Here is a 17920-nt window from a genome sequence, read left to right on the forward strand (position 1 = left end):
GTATTGCCTGGGTTGACTTCACGCCTTTATGGGAGACTCTGGTTTGGTCGCTGCATGGACTAGGCATGAAAAGGGCAAGGCTGGGGTATTGCAGCAGGCAGTGCCATTTCATTAGGTGGCACTCGTTGCTTTGAGTCACTAATGAGCAATAGTCCCCTAGGCAACATGCTCAGGCAATTATGTTGGAGGTGCTGTTTTTTCAGATGAGTCATAAACCAGAGGTCTTAACCTTGTAATTAAAAGATGCAATGGCACGTTTGGGAAAGAGTCAGGCGTTCACCTTACCATGTCCTGGCTAAAGTCCATCCCTGGTAATTTGTCTTCTCCCTACATAATCCTGTCCCATTGCAACAACGGGATTCAGACTTCAAAACAGGCTTGTTGGAGCCTTTTGAGAAGTTGTTACAACCCCCACGGAAGGGGCCACGCACATTAACATCAGGAATGGTGTGTAACATGCCCAGGAGGTAAAAGGTGGTGGGGTGTATACACAAGTGCAGACACAAGCATGGAACTATGGGACTAGCTTAAAGGTCATCACGTTAACGGAAGTGATGGCAGGAAGGGTAAATTGTGGGCTACATCATCTGCATCTGAGAATCTAGAGAGAGTGGCATCCAACTATTTAACTGAGCAGAGTAAAAGGAGACAGATTTGGAGAGCGTGATTAATCCTTCCTCCTGCTCTTCATATTTCCCCAATCAGTTTAGCACAAGCAAGCATAGCTTGTGTTTATGGGGTGCTAGCTAAGGACAAGGCCAGCCAGACCGTGCTCAAGTGCATGCTCAGTAGCAGCCAGCAAGGCAAACATATCAGCAGGCTCCACGTGCCTCTCCTTTCACAAGGCTTACGGGATTTTAATATCCAAGGTCTTGGCTCCTTAGTCATGTTTTGCTGGAGAGAGAGGAGCAATGGGTTCGAGTTATGCAGAACAGAGCAAGGCAGCATCCTCTTTTCTCTAGCAATATGGTACAGACTCACAGCCTGATGCACACACACAAACCCACATTTCCTCTCCCCATCTCAGCTCCACTCTTGAAATTAAAAGAGCTCAACCAAGGGGCAGTTATAAAACATTGCAATAACCGATGCAAGTGTTTAGCTCGGGGAAGCCTGGGCAGGAATACAAGTCTCCAGACGCATAAGAGATCAACATTACAGTGCTCCAGGGTTTGCCTGAAGTTGCAGAAGGGATTCCATGAAGTATGAATCAACCCCAGCACTAGCCTTTGCAGGCAGGAGGAAGAGACCTACGGTCCCGGGAGCACTTTATTACCATGGTGTAGGAGTTCCCCCTCTCCACACTGGCACACCACTTCCCTCGATCCATCAGTTCCTTTTCCCCCAGGTTTTTTTTCCTAAGACTTCATCACTTAAAAGAATGCAAACAAAGCAATTTCAGCAAGACAGAAGGTCAGGCTTCTAGAGACAAAACTGGAAAGCATTACCCCAAGAAGCTAAGATACACAGCACAGCACTCCACATTCATGCCTCTGGTATCTCCCCAGGTCCATGTCTTCACCCTCCAGACTCTGCTTTCTCATCTAACACCTACAAGGACAACCAGATTTCCCTATTTCTCTCCCTCTCAAAAGGCAGAACAAGAAGCCATCTTCCATTACACACCAAAACCCATGTGGTATAGTTCTTTTAACAGTTTAAGCAGTGCTCTTAGTTTTTATGAGTGAATTTACTGCAGCAAATAAGTTTTGACTCCCACCCCCCCCCCTTATTCCCTACAGGGATATCTATTAGATGAGACTAAAGTGAAAGTGTCACCACTTAACTGCTTTTTCAAATGCAAGCTTCTGACTAGCTTCTCATCCCTTCATGAGCACCGAATTAAAAGGTGGAAGAGCTGGAGCACTGAAGTACTGCAAAGTGGAAAACAAAGCCTATTTCTCTAGACTCAAGATGCAGCTTAAGACTTCAGAAATAAGCCACTGCCCTTTGAAGCAATTGCAGTGACTCCAAGAGCCACCAAGGGGGAGGTACATGAAGTTTACTTAACTGGTAACTACATTTGCTGTAGTTTAAGGTTCTTGGTCTGAGGACTAGGATGAATCAGATGATCTCTAGCGGGACACAGAAAGTGGGCACACTTCCTGATTTCTTACATTCTTATCATTTTTACATTTACATTTAACAACAAAACGAGGTAAAAGCCCACCATACCATCCTCCGTTATTAAATTCCTGTGGGAAATGTGTCTCAGAGCTAATAACCCAGTTTAACTCTCTTGTTTTAAGGTTAGCAATAAGTTCTCTTGAGCCTTGCAATATTAGTGGATTACAAACAAAAACACATTCTCTGGATACTCCAGTAACTCAATTACAATGTTCTGCTGCTGGCATCTTCCAAGTAAACAGTCCTCTGCAGCACAAGCCTTATATTGAAGCAAACGTAGCTCTGGAACAAGCTTTCTACAAGTGGCAGTACAGACTTCGGCTTTTATGATTTCCCTCCAGTACATCTCTCCAAGTCCTAGTGTCCTGATGTTTAATTGGAGTTCACTTTGAAACAAAACCACTTTTAAAGGAATTACTGGAAAGGTTTTTGCATTTACAAGCCCTTTAATATCGGCTGTTTCTTGGGTTGTCTCTGAACATGTAGTTACCCTATAAGTAATGAGAAAACATTATGTACCTCCATAATCTTTTACTCTGTGTGTGCTCCAGTATCCCAGTTTCCACTGCCTTCCTCAACACTGTTTTGCTCGCCCTTTGAGGACATTTCTGAAGCTCATCAGCTCGTGCGGTGCCTTGCCTTAAATTTGATAAAGCAAACCACTTGAGCCTCTGAACAAGAAGCTAAACAAAAATCACTTGCTCAGCAGAAAAAGACTTCAGACTTTCCCAGTTTCCTTCCAGGAGGAATTACCAGTTCTTAGCACGACAGACTGAACTGCCCAGTTATCTGGAAAGAACTCTACTTCCCAGAAGACACTTCAGGCTTCAGCTTTGAAGCGAGGTTTTGGCCACTTCAAGCTGACTTCCAGGAGTTTGTTAGTCAGTGCCAAAAGTGTCCATCACTACCATTAAATAGTTGGGCATCAGTTTCCCTGCATGGTTGGGAACATTGCTGTTAGTGTCACTACATCAAACAGACCCAGCGCCAAGTCCAGCTTAACCAAATATATTGTCTCATCCAAGGCTTACATCCAAGGGAAGATGACAGAACCACCCCATCCAAGGCATCACAAGACCTGGTGTTCAATACTAAAGTCCGAGCTCACTTCTTACACTTAATTCTCTCCCCCCTACCATGAATTAACATCACAGGACAAGCAAGCCCAGAGCTACGTAAGTAACCTGGGAGCTGCACCCAGGATTGTGCAGTTTGGGGCAGGAGGAGAGCCACAACTTATGTGCTTCAGATACCTACTAACCACACGATGCTTCTTCCTCCCTCCACCCAAAGTCAGCAGAAAAGCAGACAGACTTAGCAGAAAAAGCCACACGCACAAGGAATATCCCAAGGGAAATCTGCAGGAGAGGACTTTTTAAAAACAAATTATGTGGAGCATCATCTGAAAGGAATCCACAATTGAGAGTTTAGTGTTTTCTGTATGCAGCAAGAGCTCAGCAGCAGGAGGATGAGGAAGCCTCAAACTCCTTTTGTAATACAACCACATCACTGCGGAAGAACAGGGAAAGAGGCAAAAACCAGGCAGCAAATCTGATCAATTCCAAATGCAGCAATATTGCGGGATTATCATTCAGAGCATCACTTGTGCTTTTAAAATATGAGATTTTGGCAGTTTTCAGGGAAGAACCAAGCAGCGAGGTCTCCTGGTGGAGACATTTGCTGCAGAGTGGAACTTGGACCATCCAAGTCATCAAGAATGAATGGAGAGCAGCATGCAGAAAGCCATTTTGCCTGAAGTCACCACTTCTCATTTCTGTCTACGCCTCAGTAACTGATCCCTTTCCCACAGCATACTTGAACTGGAAAACACTGGTGAAAGCACAGCTCATCCTGACACAGTCAGAGATGTGAAACATGTGCCTCTGCTGCTGCTCTGGGCAGTAACAACTGACAGGACAGGATCTTGACATTTTACTGCATTTTCTTTACACCTAGAGAGGCATGACAAAAGAAAGGGAAAAAACCAAACCTCACAAGTCAGGATTCAAAACCAGTCACTGTAACTCAAGGAAGTGTAAGATGAGTAAGATGTGCTTGTTAATACTTGGGCAGGAGAATGCCCAGGTACATAACTGCTGCATGTGGCAAGCCCAGTTTTAGACCTTTCCCCCCAGACCAACACTTCGTATTGATAAAGGAAAACATAATAGAAAGGAAAAAGTAAGAGAAAGTAAAGGAAAATGTAATAGAAAGTAAAGGAAAACATAATAGAAAGCAACTCAGGGGGGTAAAAAGACCTTTTGTAAGTCATTAAATGAGAAATATCAGCACCACTACATCACAGGGAGTTTTAACTTGAAGGAGTAAGAGTCATGATCAACTAAAGGACTTGTCATCGCAGCTTCACAGGCTAACTCCCCCTGCAAGCACCACACCTGCTTTCTCAGTGCATACATACATAGAATCATAGGAAAGTTAGGGTTAGAAAGAACCTTAACATCATGTAAGTTCCACTTCCATCCATAGTTCATCCCAGCAGAGGCTGACAGGAATAAACCCTTTCACACAAGGCACACCAAAGCTCTATCCCTCCTCAGCTTCCCCTTTCTTTATCTCAGTGGCATAGCTGCACAGCCCCATGACAAGCTACCCAGCTCCACAAAGAACCAGCTGTGTTCCTCCTCCCCCTGATTATATCCACATGCCCATCACACATGTCTAAATATCTTCCTGTCAGGCCTTTGGAAAACACAGCCAGATGCTGAAGGATGGGTGAGGGACACATCCTCGCATGGCATGCCTAGAGGTTTAATGGAGGCAGCAGTACCAGCAGGTATTGGCACCACATTGTAATAAAGCAGGGATTTTTGTTGGAGATCTTTACCTAAATGGGTTGATTAAAACATCGCCTGCATGCAAGCACCTATAAGAAATCATCTTTTGAGGTCTTGAAAACAGTCTACAGGACATCCATGACCCAGGAAGATTTAAGTCTATACTCCAAACCCCTTCACCTTGGTAGGCTTTCAGGAGATGATAAAGTAGTTGGCCAAAGCAAGCACAAAGAAGGAAGGTGCTTTTAAAGTAACCCAAAATCCAATGGCATATTGCTGCTTAGCCAGAGCACTCAGCCCTGCAGAGACACAAGCTTTGCTCTCTTTATGTGTAGGCACGGCCAAGTCCTCTGGCAAAGCTTACAAGAGCGGGTGTTGCTGTTAGTAAAGAGCACTCTTGATAAGTTATGTGCATTGAACACACTCTTCTTCCATGGAATTGCATACATGCATCACTTGTGTCCCCTGCCCCCTTGCTATAAATATCCCTAAAGGATCTTTACCACCTTTTTGCTTCCTACCATGGTTTCATTTCCCCAAAACACTTTTAGGACTGAGAGGCTTGGATTACAAAAATGAAACATCTCTAGCACACCTGGGTAGCATCCCATTTCTAGGGCTTTTGAAAGGCATGACTCCAACCCTCTGATATTTCCATGGTGCTCTGCCATAGTGCGCTAGTCACTTGGACAATAAAGCATTGCCCCATGGATCTATGCAAACAGTATCCTCCACCACAATGTGACCACCCTGGCCTGCCAGTCCCGAGCCAGGCAGAAAATCACCTTTACAGCTTTGTGAGAGAAGCTGTGGCTGCCCCATCCCTGGCAGTGTTCAAGGCCAGGTTGGAGAGGGTTGGCCCAATGGAAGGTGTCCCTGGCCATGACAAGGGGTTGGAACTAAAGGAGCTTTAAGGTCCCTTCCAATCCTAACTACTCTGTGATTCTAAGGCTCAGGAATCATAAAACATCAAATCAGGGATTATAATGCAAGGGGCTGGATATTCTTCTGATGAAAGCAAAAGGTGCGAGGAGGTCTTCAATCACGCCACAGTAAATGAAATCCCAGAACTAATTTTCACAGCTACTGGCTGTGAAAATCAAAAGCATCTTATTGAAAGGATGAAGCAGGAAGCATCCTCCTGCCTGCTCACTCCAGGCGAACACACACCCACACACAGGCTCAGGGATCAGACATGTCTGCTTTCAAAGCATTTCCCTCACTGCACTCAACAATTCCCCTCTTCATCCCTTCCGCACCTTCCTCCAGAACGCCCATTGCAATAAATCCAGCTAATAAAAGATCACTGGCTGCAGCAGCGACAGCTATCAGAGACTTCCCATCTCACACACAGTAAGGGTTGGTATCAGTGATGCTTGGATGTACCAGCAGCAACAGCCTGTCCAGCTTGAGTCATCGCAATATAGCCCACCCAAGCAATCAATATCCAAGGGTGCCTCCCAGAGGTGAGCTGCAAGAGGAAATGACCCTGGAAATGGAAAGCCGTGCTCTCTGCTAATGGGATATAGCTTCTTCTCCTCCTCAGCTGGGTTTCTTGGTGTTTTTCAGGTGAGCGGGACAAGCTGGGCAGCAGGGGCACAACCACACTTTGGGATTTGGCTGGAGGACAGAGAATTTGCCCTATCTGCCTTTCTTCTTGTCCAGGTTGAAGGGGGAGGTTGCATTTGTCTTGCTAAAGAAAAAGTGATTTGAGACTTGCGAGGATTTCTTGCATAAGTGCTACACGGAAGGGAAATGAAAGCAAATACCTCCAGAGATCCCACAGGCTGGCAAAGGCTCAAGAACAGACCGGTTGAGGCTTTTCCCTAGACTTTTCCTGAAGCATTTAAATAATTTAGAAAGCATTAACTCTTCCTGACAGCTTTTCAGACAGCTCTTTTGCTTGCAGGGCCCTGTCCAAACCCTCATAACTCTTAATAAAATGAAATACCACAAAGGTCCCAAATCGTGGTCACGGTTGAACATGGATTCAAAAAGGTGCCTGAGATGTGTCGTTGTTGAAATGCTTCCCTTGGACAGGGCAGGTCTTCCAGAGGCCACCACCTGCCACTTATCAGTAGGGGTACTGTGTAAAACACGCAAGAATGGCTATGAGACAGTCTCAATGTTTCACTTGCTTGGGGCTATTCAGAGGAAGGGAGCTGTTCCCTGCAGTGGTCCAAGTGTCTTAAACTAGAGCAAGGTGTAACCTAGCAGCTATAAGATTAGTTAGGGGTTAGTTGGAAGAGATGCTCCAACAGCAGCAGGTTCACACTCCAGCATCTCCCCAGGGTACCAGGGTCACATTTTGGAACAAAGTGCATTTGTATGAAGCAGAATCTTTGTTGGACAGGGCTTGGAGCAACCTGCTCTAGTGGAAGGCATCCCTGCCCAAGGGGTTGGAACTGGATGAGCTATTAATTAAGGCCTCTTCCAACTCAAACATTTTATGGTCTTATTACGACCAGAAACGAGAACAGCAGCAGTGGCCAGGCCAAGCTTTCACAGAGTAATTCCTGCACCCCTTCCCATCACCACCCTGCAAAAGGCATCTGGATGAAACAGGAGACCAGCTCCAATTCACACAAAACCAGAAGTGATAGCAAAACTCAAGCTCCATACTGGAAACACAGAAAGACAGAAGTAAAGCAGTGAACTCAGCCACCTGGATCACCAAACAGATTTTCAGCTGTGGTCCCAGGCAAGACACAGAAAGAAAAAGCCTCCTCCTGCTACTAAGAGTAAGAACAGTCCAAAGGATGCTCTGCAACCTCAACCATCCCCTCAGAAGCAGGGATTTTGGATCTCAACAGGCTTGACAGGATAACACACATCACCCCATCCAGTCTTTATGTCTAGGAGCCACAGAACAGCAGCAGTGACAACAACAACATAGGAGGGAGCAGAACCAGCAGCACCAGAGCTGATTTTGCTGTCCATCATCAACCTAAAATAAAGATGCCCCTTATCCAGTGGTGAAATAATTGCAGTCTGACAATGAACGATGAAGTGTTATTCATTAGGACCTTGTTTATGGTTCGTCTACACGGCTTCCATGGCTACAGCACCAGGGCTGATGTTTGCTAGCATTTTAGATTACATACATGCATTTTGTTTTCACTCAGCACTGCACTCTCCCCACGTGAAACATGAGCATGTAAAGCCTCGCAGCCAGGCTGTGAGGATGTTTTAGCATTAATTAGACAAAAAACAGAACCAGGTAAGGATCTCTTGTGCTCATCTCTCCCCCCATTGCATATCTTGAAACTAAATTCAAAGCCTGACAGACAGCACTCTGCTTAATGTAAATTGAATTCAAAAGGTATTCTCCAGCCTTAAACACAACAGCACAGAGACATCCAGCACAGGCAATAGATGTTATCACTAAGCAGCAAAGCCCACTGGAAACGCATCAAGTACTGCCTTATTTTAGTGAATTAAATAATTCAAGAGCTGGCAGAGCTGGGTTTCTACATTTCCTGTCCAAATGCATCACCCAGCAACAGTAGTGCTCCCGTTTGGGGCTTTTCCCCCTTAAGACTACAACTTACCTGCACTACTTTTGATAGAGATGCTGTTCCAACAGCCTCCGCTCCCCTCCTGGCTGCTCTCCCCCCCGGAGCCACCACACTTTGTCGCCCAACACCACTTGCTCAGGTGGCCACGGTGGCAATGGCTCTTGCTTTTTCAATGGCTCCAATATTAATCCATCCAGAGCATCTTTCTCCCTCACTTCCAATTGGTGAGCGGCGGATGGGTGGAGTGAGAGCACAACCCATTAGCTCCCAGATGGACACCTCCAACCCGGCTCTCCCAACCGGAGCAGCGGTGCCGGCGAGCCGCTAACTTCACACTGGCAAAGCACTGCTCGACATGCCACCACGGGCTGTGGCGTTTGGGTTTTCTCCTCCAGCCACCCAGATCCCACTCCCTATTGGAGCTATCCGCCTCTGGTAGTGAGGAGGAATGATAGAACAGTTAAAGTGCCCCTGCGCTTCGGAGCCGGAGGGTTTTGCTGGATGCTCTACGGAGAAAGCCCGTGTGCCTCCTTAAGGAAGGAAAGAAGCTTTGTGGCAGCTAGGCTGAACTGAAGTGAGAGGATAATGTACATTACAAACAGAAGTACAGGGAAAACGAGAGGATGGGAAGATGCAGGAAGAGGAGAAAGAGGAGGAGAAACAAAAACCTGCTGCTAAGAGGTAGATAGAACAGATTTCTTAAAGCTATAGCTGCTGTACTTTCCGAATGTGGTGCCTGGCCAGTACCGGGGCTCTGGTGTTTTCTCCATGCTGCTCAGCATGACAGTTCGCTGGCAGCAGCAATGCGAGGGTTAATGCATGCATTCAGTGAGAAGCCTGCCTAAGGGAATGAGAAGCAGGGCAGTAAGTCTGTGTTCTAACAGCAAGTCACAGAATAAGAACTGAAAAGACCTCACCTCGTCAGAGACTTCTATCCAAGCCTGTCTGCCCAATGCCTAAAAAGCTTTGGAGGGAAGATGCCTCATCCTCTCCCCCCTCCTCCTCCAGCCTATTCTGCTGCTTCACTTTCCTTACAATTCAAGATTTTCATAACAATAAGCCAAGTCTCCCCCAGCTGGGTATTTAAAGCCCAGAGGAATGGTCTACCCTGGCCAGAAATAAAGGAAACAGCCCCCCCCCCCCCCCCCAACTCCCCAAAGCAACATCAAGTCAGCCTTAGAAAAGGCAGAATCCTAAAAAGAAATGAAACAGAAACAAACAGCGAGTTATCCTCATGCTGGCAAGAATGGGTCAGTTGAGTAAAGGTTTCATCCTATTTACCAGGAGGCAGCAAAGGTTTCCCAGCACAAAGCACGGCTCGGGAAGCAGCATCGATTGTAGCAGCGGGATTCAGGCAGAGCCACATCGCCCCGTTTTCAGTCCCTGCCTCAGACTTGTTTCCGCTGCATGAAACCACAGGCAATGCATGTTTTTAAACACCTCCTACACGTTTTCTCTGCTGAGACTGCTCATCCAGCCTCCTCCATATTCTTTTTGCATGCCACCTGACGAGCTTTGCCAGGTAAGCGCATCCTATTCAGGCTGTTAACAAGACGTAAAGGAGGTACGTTGTGGCTCATGGAGCGTCTTAGAGCGGGAGAGACCTTTGGAGGTCTCCATCCCGCTCCTTGCTCAAGGCAGGACCACCTTCAAAGCTAAATCAAGCTGCTCAGGACCTCATCAAGCCTCATACCTTCCCAAAGAAGTTTCACAAGCTCCCATCCTTGGCATCAGCACTTACAGCCACGCTCAGCTCCTAAACCAGGAGGATTTACGAAGTCTCCCTATATAGATGCTTTGCAGTAAAGCAACATGTAAAATTCCAAGTGAAGCTGACGCTTGTAAGGTACTTCTCCTTTTAGCAAGACAAATCTGCTATAGAGGATCTTAATACCTTCCCCTATACCCACACTTGATACCTTCAACAACAGTTTAAAGGACAGAGTTGACAGCATCGCAACCCTGAAGGTGAAACGAGCCTCCAGCAGGTATTTCAGGTTCCCAACCCCGGATTCATTTCAGCAAGAGCACCAGCTTATGTAACAAAGGACTGGCTAAGATCAGCTTCTATTTTTATTTTACCCATGCTGAAGTTGTTTATCACCTCTCCCTGGCCATCCTGCCCGGGCACGAGGGTGTAGCAGGGACCGGAGCTGCCCCTTAGTGGAGATGACAGCAGCCAAGCACCATCGGGAGAGGTCCAAGAGGAGAGCGCATCAATACACCCATACCAATGCACCCACCAACTCCTACCTGCCTTGCTTCCCTCCTTAACCACTGCATCCAGAGCCTCCCCTCAATCTCAGCGGGCTTCTCTGCCACCCCAACCCTTCCACCCCCATTAACGCACCGTCCACTGGCCTGGTCCATCTCTGCGTCACCAAACGTTGTGGCCATGGAGCCAGATCCTGGGAAGAGCCAGCACTTGCCCCAAACTGGCCATAGGGCGAGCGGAGAAAGGTGAGCCGGGGGTAGCAAAAAGAAGCCGGCTCCATCAGGACGGAGAAGAGAGGAGAGCCAGGTACAAAGCAAACCGCGTCTCCCTTCACCTCCCTCAGCGGGTACTGTTGGGACATGCAGTCTCACAGCCTTCTCCCCCAAAAAGTTCCTTTTTAGAGAGGAATTAGTGCAAAAAGAAGGAGAATAAAAGCCACTCGAGCAGCCCCGCTGCTGCTGTCACAGCCCAGCAGAGCACACTGGAAAGGCTGCGTCTCCAGCCTGTATTTAAACGCCCCTCTCAGAAAGCAGAGATGCAGCACAGGAAGAGACAAATTCCAGCTCTGCGTCGGGCTGATAAGCCAGGTTTATAATATTCAAGAAGTATTGGCATTACTACAGTTCCTCCTCCCCCCCCAAGCGAATGTCTTGTGCAGGAGCTTCTTGTGCACAATAAGCAGAGGAAAAAAAAAAAAGGAAAACTCAATCCCTAAAAAAAAAAAAAAAAAAGAAATCAGCCTGTTCCGGTGGGAACAGCCAACACGGTGGAATAAAACAAACACACGCGTGTTAAACCCTGGGGATGCAATTAGGCTCGGAGCAGGGAAGAGGCGTTTAACTCCAGCAGAAGGAGATAGCAGCGGGCAAGAGGAAAAGGAGAATAAAGCTGATGCCTGACACTGTGCCCTGTGGGATGCTTCTTCCCCCCGGGGGTGAGCCCACGTGGCGGCTCCTACCGCTGCAGGGTGCCAGCTCCAAAGGGGGAGGAAGGCCGCCTCATCCTCAGCCCAGATTGCCCCATCTTCCGCCCAGATTGCCCCATCCTCCTAACTTTCCGCTTATTATCTGCCCCCATGAGTAAGCAATAAGTCATTCCATCACCTTCACTGTTCAAAACCCACCCGCAGCACACTGACACGAAGGTTGCCCAGCTCCAAGCACTGGCCAGCTGAGATCTTGTGTCCACCACCTTCAAATCTAACTTTTCCCACCCTGCTAAAGCCCACATTATCACTAGTCTCCATCTGCCCCACTGGGGTATGGCTGCAAAGATGCCCCCAGGGCACCCACAGCCCCACGAGCGCTTCTGCTGCCATTTGCATCAGCTTCTTCAAACCTGTGGAAGCCAAGAGCACAGGGAGGAAAAGGTTCCTACCCAACACAAGTATAACGTCAGTATTACCCACTCCAGTAGCTTGTATCAGGTTTTCATGCTTTGCTCCCCATCTTCATACAGTTTTTCAGCAAGGCATCCATGAGGATTGAAACTGGACTCTATTCTGTATCCTACCCAAATCACAGCTCCCACTGGTTCATCACAGCTTGCAGATCCTTGCTCATAGAATCCCAGAGCGGTTTGGGCTGGAAGGGACCTTAAAGCTCATTCAGTTCCAACCCCTTACCACAGACAGGGAGCCCTTCCACTAGGGCAGGTTGCTCCAAGCCCCGTCCAACCTGGCCTTGAACACTGCTAAGGACGGGGCAGCAACAGAGTTAGACTCTTCAGCCACAGAGTTAGATTGAAGCCCTTAGTACTGCCTTGGTTTTTAATTGCAAGTCAGAGCCAGGGATGAATTTAGAAAGAGGGAATAGAAAAGCCACGGAGTTACAAGTGATAGCTAAGTGCTTTGATATCAAAGCCAGCAATGACAGATGCAGAAGCCCACAGTGCTCTGTTCCGGGCCAGCATGTCACCATGCTCTGCAGACAGGCTTTATGAGGCGCTTATCCTAAATCATATTTAGTAAGTTATATTGCAATAATAAAAATAAGGAGAAAAAGATGCTGTTTCACCAAATCCCAGCACAAACTCCCATAGGAGCCTCCTTGCAGATTTCCTGCCCACAAAACACTGCTTAGACCCATGAGGATGAACTTGAAGGAACTACCTCAGCATTCCCAGCTTTTAACCTTTCTGTACTGCCTCCCTCCCAGCAGGCTCCCTACCAGCAGCGACAGCACCATGCTGTGCCCCAGCTGCTGCTAGCAGCAAAGGTAGCTTGGATTTAACGTATGCTGGGTATCTGCTGGTGTGCTTGGCAGCTATTTGCATATTTAGAGGGGAGATGACAGTTTCATGATGATGAGTCATTAAAATGTCCCAGAGTTGTTTACTCCCAGAGAAATCCTACATAAGGAAACGGGACCTTTCTGGAAGCTGTTTTGCATTAGGGAGATGCAGCTTAGTGGGTTTGCATTGGGAAGAGGTAAGTCAAGGGCCACCCAAACTACAGCAGGAGAAAGCTTGGGTGACATGGTTTAGGGCGAGGTGTCCCTGCCCATGGCAGGGCGGTTGGAACTGGATGATCTTAAGGACTTTTCCAACCCAAACCGTTCTATGATTCTATAATAAGCACTGGGGCCCCACAGAGAAGCCTAAATCACAGCACAGTATTGTAATTACTCACTAAGAAAAGCTTTCCCAAAGGTAACATGATTTAGCACCTGTGTTTAGGCATGAAGTACACACACAGAGCATCACCACAGCTCTGCAAGAACAAGGCTTGAGGTTTGGGTCGCATACAGGCAAATAAAACAACGCCAGGTTAAGTCTGATAAAACTCTGGACTAAAACCCAACTTCACAGCTTGCCTCAAGCGCCGTTCTGCAAGAAACAACCAACTTTTCACAGGCACTTCTAAGCCAATAAAGAAAGCTTCCATTTCAGATCCTTTTGCTTTCAAAACCAAGGCATCTTTGTTCTCACATCCACTCCACATAAAAGTAAAGCTTGCTTTTACAACTGTTTACATCCTCAAATGATTTACTACAGCTTCACTGGAAGTCAAGGCGCTGAGAGTTTACATACAGCTATCTTATGCCACCAAGGGAGTCAAACAAGTGCTCCGTTTAAAAGCCCAGCACATCTCTAGCACTCCTTTAAACAAGCTGAAGTGTTCAAATCACCAAGGAACAGCACAAAAGCTGGAGAGGAACTTTCTCTGTGGTACTTGATTCTTACAGAGCAGCAACTGTATAAAAGCCACTGATATTTTGGAAGTTAAGGGCTCTGGCTGGTATGGATTAGCCAATACATCTTTAGAGCAGGGAAACGGTGACGCATGGTTCATAGGGTGGTAGGAATCATAGAGTGGTTTGTGTTGGAAGGACCTTAAAGCTGATCCAGTTCCAATCCCTGCCACTGGCAGGGACCCCTTCCACTGGAGCAGCTTGCTCCAAGCCCCTGTGTCCAACCTGGCCTTGAACACTGCCAGGGATGGGGCAGCCACAGCTTCTCTGGGTGACTGCAGACAGGACTGAAGCTTTGCATCGAAGTTTCCTTCCAGCCTCCAAATAACCAGCCAAAAATCCAACAGCAGCAATGCTGGTAAGAAGGGTGAATCACGCTGGATTTATCCAGTCCTGGGTCAGGCAGTTTACCCCATACTTTAGCTACAGCATTTGAGGGGGAATAACTTTGCAGAGGAGGGACAAGGATAGGTTCAGACCTACAGAAAACCCACCTGAGAAGTCCTGCAAGCATCACAAGGTGCAGTAATCTGGGAACGAAGGTGTATATTCCCACGTTGTTCCCATGTGCATTGCTGCTGGACAGCCAGCCTGCACTGGTCTACGAGGGAGACGGACAGACATGGCCATGACAACACCAGGTTTGGACAGGGCTTGGAGCAACCTGGTCTAAGTGAAAGGTGTTGGGGGTTGGAACTGGATGAGCTTTAAGGTCCCTTCCAGCCCAAACCAGTCTGGGATTCTGTGACAAAGCCGCACAGAAGAAAGCTTTAAGGAAGAACATCAGATCCAAAGCAGAACTTTTCCATTAAACTGGGAGGGGGGGAAAAGCCCCAAGGACAGAATCCTCCGGCAGAAAAGATCCTCAGAAGAAGCTGGAGGAGCGGCCTCCCGCTCGCTGCTCGGCGGGCAGCAAAGCTGTTGTGCCACCTACAGTTGCTTTTACTCCAGAACAAACCCCGGCTTTCCTGCACAAACCCAAGTCCCTGTCACTTCGCTTCGTGTCAAAGCCGTGCTCACGCAGCCATGCTGATTAAGGAAGTGCTTCCTTTGCTAAGGCGAGGGGGGAGGCACTCAGAAAACAACTTGTAAAGTTCGGTGTAATTCACAGGATGCGTTTCAACCCACCCTCTTCCCTCCTTCCAACGAAAAGGAGGGATCACTGAGCCTTTGGCCAATGCACACGACTGCCCAAAGCCCTTTACGTTAGTTCAGCTTGAGCCACAGTGTCACCTTTTTAGCTCTTCCCCCTTTTTATTGCAGCCTTTACAACACGAAGTCAGGCAACCGCATCCGCAAGTGCCGGAGGGGAGCTGAGCCCCTCACCGTGTCCTCCTCCCATCATTATGTATAAGTATATAAAAGGGGGAAAAAACACACCCAGAACAAACAGCTCTGAAGTTGCCATCGCTCTTTCACTCTTTGGTGGCACTTTTATGCTGTATGTGGGCTGACACATCCCGCTACAGCCCAGATTCAGAGGGGTACCCCCGTCCCTGCAGCCAGCAACAGGCTCCTCAACCAAAAAGCCTTGAAGCAAAGATCCAAACCGAACACTTCCCACATGTCCCCCTCCCTTCCAAGAAGGAAAAGCAGGCTACATCCTCCCCATCACATCCTATCCCCTCCGCTGCTGCATGAGGCAAAGCTGGAGTGAAAGAAGGGGGTGGGAAGGGAAAACCCCGCAGGCTGCCGGCCAAAACTCATCACACTTGTGCCCCCCTGCCCGCGGAGGGGGGACAGCTCTGCCTCTCACCGCATGGCTGGAGGTGGAACAGCCGTCTCACTGCCATGGCTGCCTCGGTTCCTCCGCTCATCCCGTTCTCATCATCATCCTCACGACGCTTTTCAGGCTTTCTTGTGGTTTCAGATGGGGGTGGGGGGGGGGGTCAGTTATTTATTTCCCCTCCAAACCTCATAAAGGCAAATTAAAGGGAGGCAGCACAGCCCCCCAAATTAATTAATGAATTAAATGAGCTACCCGTGGAGTGGGAGGGGACGGAGCGGGGTCACACCCCCGACCGGGTCCTAGCGCCCGCCCCGCCTTCGGAGCGCATCGCGCCGCGTCCGGCTCCTGGTGCGCCCCGAAGGAGATGATGCGAAATCAGTTCTCCCCTCACACATCTCCTATGCTGAGGCTGCTCACTTCAGACAAAAGGAACAAATCAGTTTTCACTTCTCGAGAGATGCTTTGGGAAACATTATAACAGGTTGCCCAGGGAAGATGTGCCTGCCCCATCCCTGGCAGTGCTCAAGGCCAGGTTGGACACAGGGGCTTGGAGCAAGCTGCTCCAGTGGAAGGGGTCCCTGCCCGTGAGCAGGGGTTGGAGCTGGAGGAGCTTTAAGGTCCCTTCAACCCAAGCTATTCTATGATATCAGAAGCTTTATCAGGTGAAATGCTGCCAATAGCTTTGGAGCTGGGGAAAAGCATTGAGCTGACAGATCTTGCTTCTCCCATGAAGTGTGCTGATGTACACCACAGGCTCCTCTCTGCCCCGTTAGAACCGGCACAGGCACATTGGAGCCCCAAACAGCCAACTGGGATTTAAAAATCACCCCGTGGAGCTCAGCACTGGGATGCAACTCAAGTTCCTTTACAACACCAAGCAACATCACCACCACCATATTTAAAAGTGGGCACAGAACGCTGCCCCCAACCTCCAGCCTTCAAGAATAAAACAAGCACATTTCTTAGAGTCTTACACTTCACTGCTCTTTTTGGATGTTTTCCCCAGCTGCTGCCTTGTTTGCTCACAACCCAGGCAAGACATGGTGAGGGGTTTTTTGCCTCTCTGCTCAAATCACTCTCCCCAGGAGGTAGATGACAACACCAGCAGCACTGGACATGAAGCAGTTGGGGAAGTGGTGAATGAAGCTTAACACTGAAATAAAAGCAAGGCAGCAATAAGAGAGCAGCAAGAGGACATATGCATCACCTCCGGTCTGTACACTGTATCATATTAGGATCAATAGCTCTACTACCACAAAGACTGGACTTGGACCATCTTGTTTCTCCATCTTTCCTTCCTCCAGAAGGGTCTGAGCTGATCCAGCTCCAAGAAGCCATTTGGAAGTTAGGAGTGAAGGGGATTTTTAAAGAAATCTTAAGAACACCTTGACATGTGATTGCTGCAGATCTTTGTCTCATATCTGTGTATTTGCATATCCACAGCAAACCACCCCCATCCCCTAAACCAGCAAACCACATCCAGAAACATGCACCTAGAAAACCATCTGACATCATTGCAGGTAGAGGTGGGAACCCCCCTTCAAGCTTTGGAGGCTTAAGCTATTGTATAGATCAAGCAGATACTGGAAAACAAAAAGAGCATCCATGCCTATTTAGCACCTAGATTCATTTCAAGAGCTTATTTCCCAGTTTCAAATGCTATGTTCCACCTTTGAGCTCGCAAGAGAAACGCATTCCCACCCAAAAATTATCATAGGAAGAAGAGTGAGGAGATCTGATTCAAATTCAATTATGGTGGGCTGGAAAATGCATGCAGTGCAGAAGTCCGTGCTTGGTTTAGTGGTTTAGACTGTGTACATTTAGGACAACACATTGTTAAGTACACACTTAACACCTTGCCAGCTCCTCCTGGAAGAGGACGACCAGGAAGAAGACAACCAGGAAGGAGACGGCTATGGGAATACATGCGAGAGCATGCAAGGATGGCTTTGCAGGGCTGCATTTCACCCAGGTCTGCAGGATGCTGCAGGATTCCTTCAAGACCTACATCCTATGGGCACACAGCCAATGGTGGGAAGTGGGATCTATAGTAATTCCCTTTTATATGTCAAACCAAGCCATGTTCCTCTATGAAGATGAAGAATCATTACAGCAGTAGGTGCCCTTTGCTAGTAATACTACCCCCATGCCAGTATAGCTTTCTGCAAGGTATCAGCTTATCTGCTATGGTGCCAGGCACCAGAGACACCTTCTGCCTGGCACTCACTGGTCTACCCCTGTGTCTCCAGACCTGCTCTTTACAAGCAGCCTCTGCTGGCCCAGCTAAGCAGAGTTACCCAGAGGGAGCTGGATCCAGGAAGCAGGAATTACACCCTACCACGAGC

At 48.0% G+C, this 17920-nt stretch overlaps 1 protein-coding gene across 5 annotated transcripts in view; it reads right to left on the reverse strand.

The window, feature by feature from the left end:
* Positions 1–17920, reverse strand: part of SLC4A11 (solute carrier family 4 member 11) — a 148225-nt gene that overhangs the window by 85390 nt on the left and 44915 nt on the right. For 2 of the 5 annotated variants that reach the window (XM_065662190.1, XM_065662182.1), the window contains exon 1: positions 10791–11121. The exons of 2 other annotated variants lie outside the window; for them this stretch is intronic. In XM_065662190.1, the coding sequence (XP_065518262.1) occupies positions 10791–11016 (226 nt within the window). In that variant the 5' untranslated portion in view covers positions 11017–11121. Of the gene's footprint in view, positions 1–10790; positions 11122–15602; positions 15723–17920 lie in introns of those variants that run through there. One more of the 5 variants, XM_065662216.1, reaches the window with a different exon arrangement.

Source organism: Lathamus discolor, chromosome 1, assembly GCF_037157495.1.
Source record: "Lathamus discolor isolate bLatDis1 chromosome 1, bLatDis1.hap1, whole genome shotgun sequence".
NCBI classification, from domain to species: domain Eukaryota; kingdom Metazoa; phylum Chordata; class Aves; order Psittaciformes; family Psittacidae; genus Lathamus; species Lathamus discolor.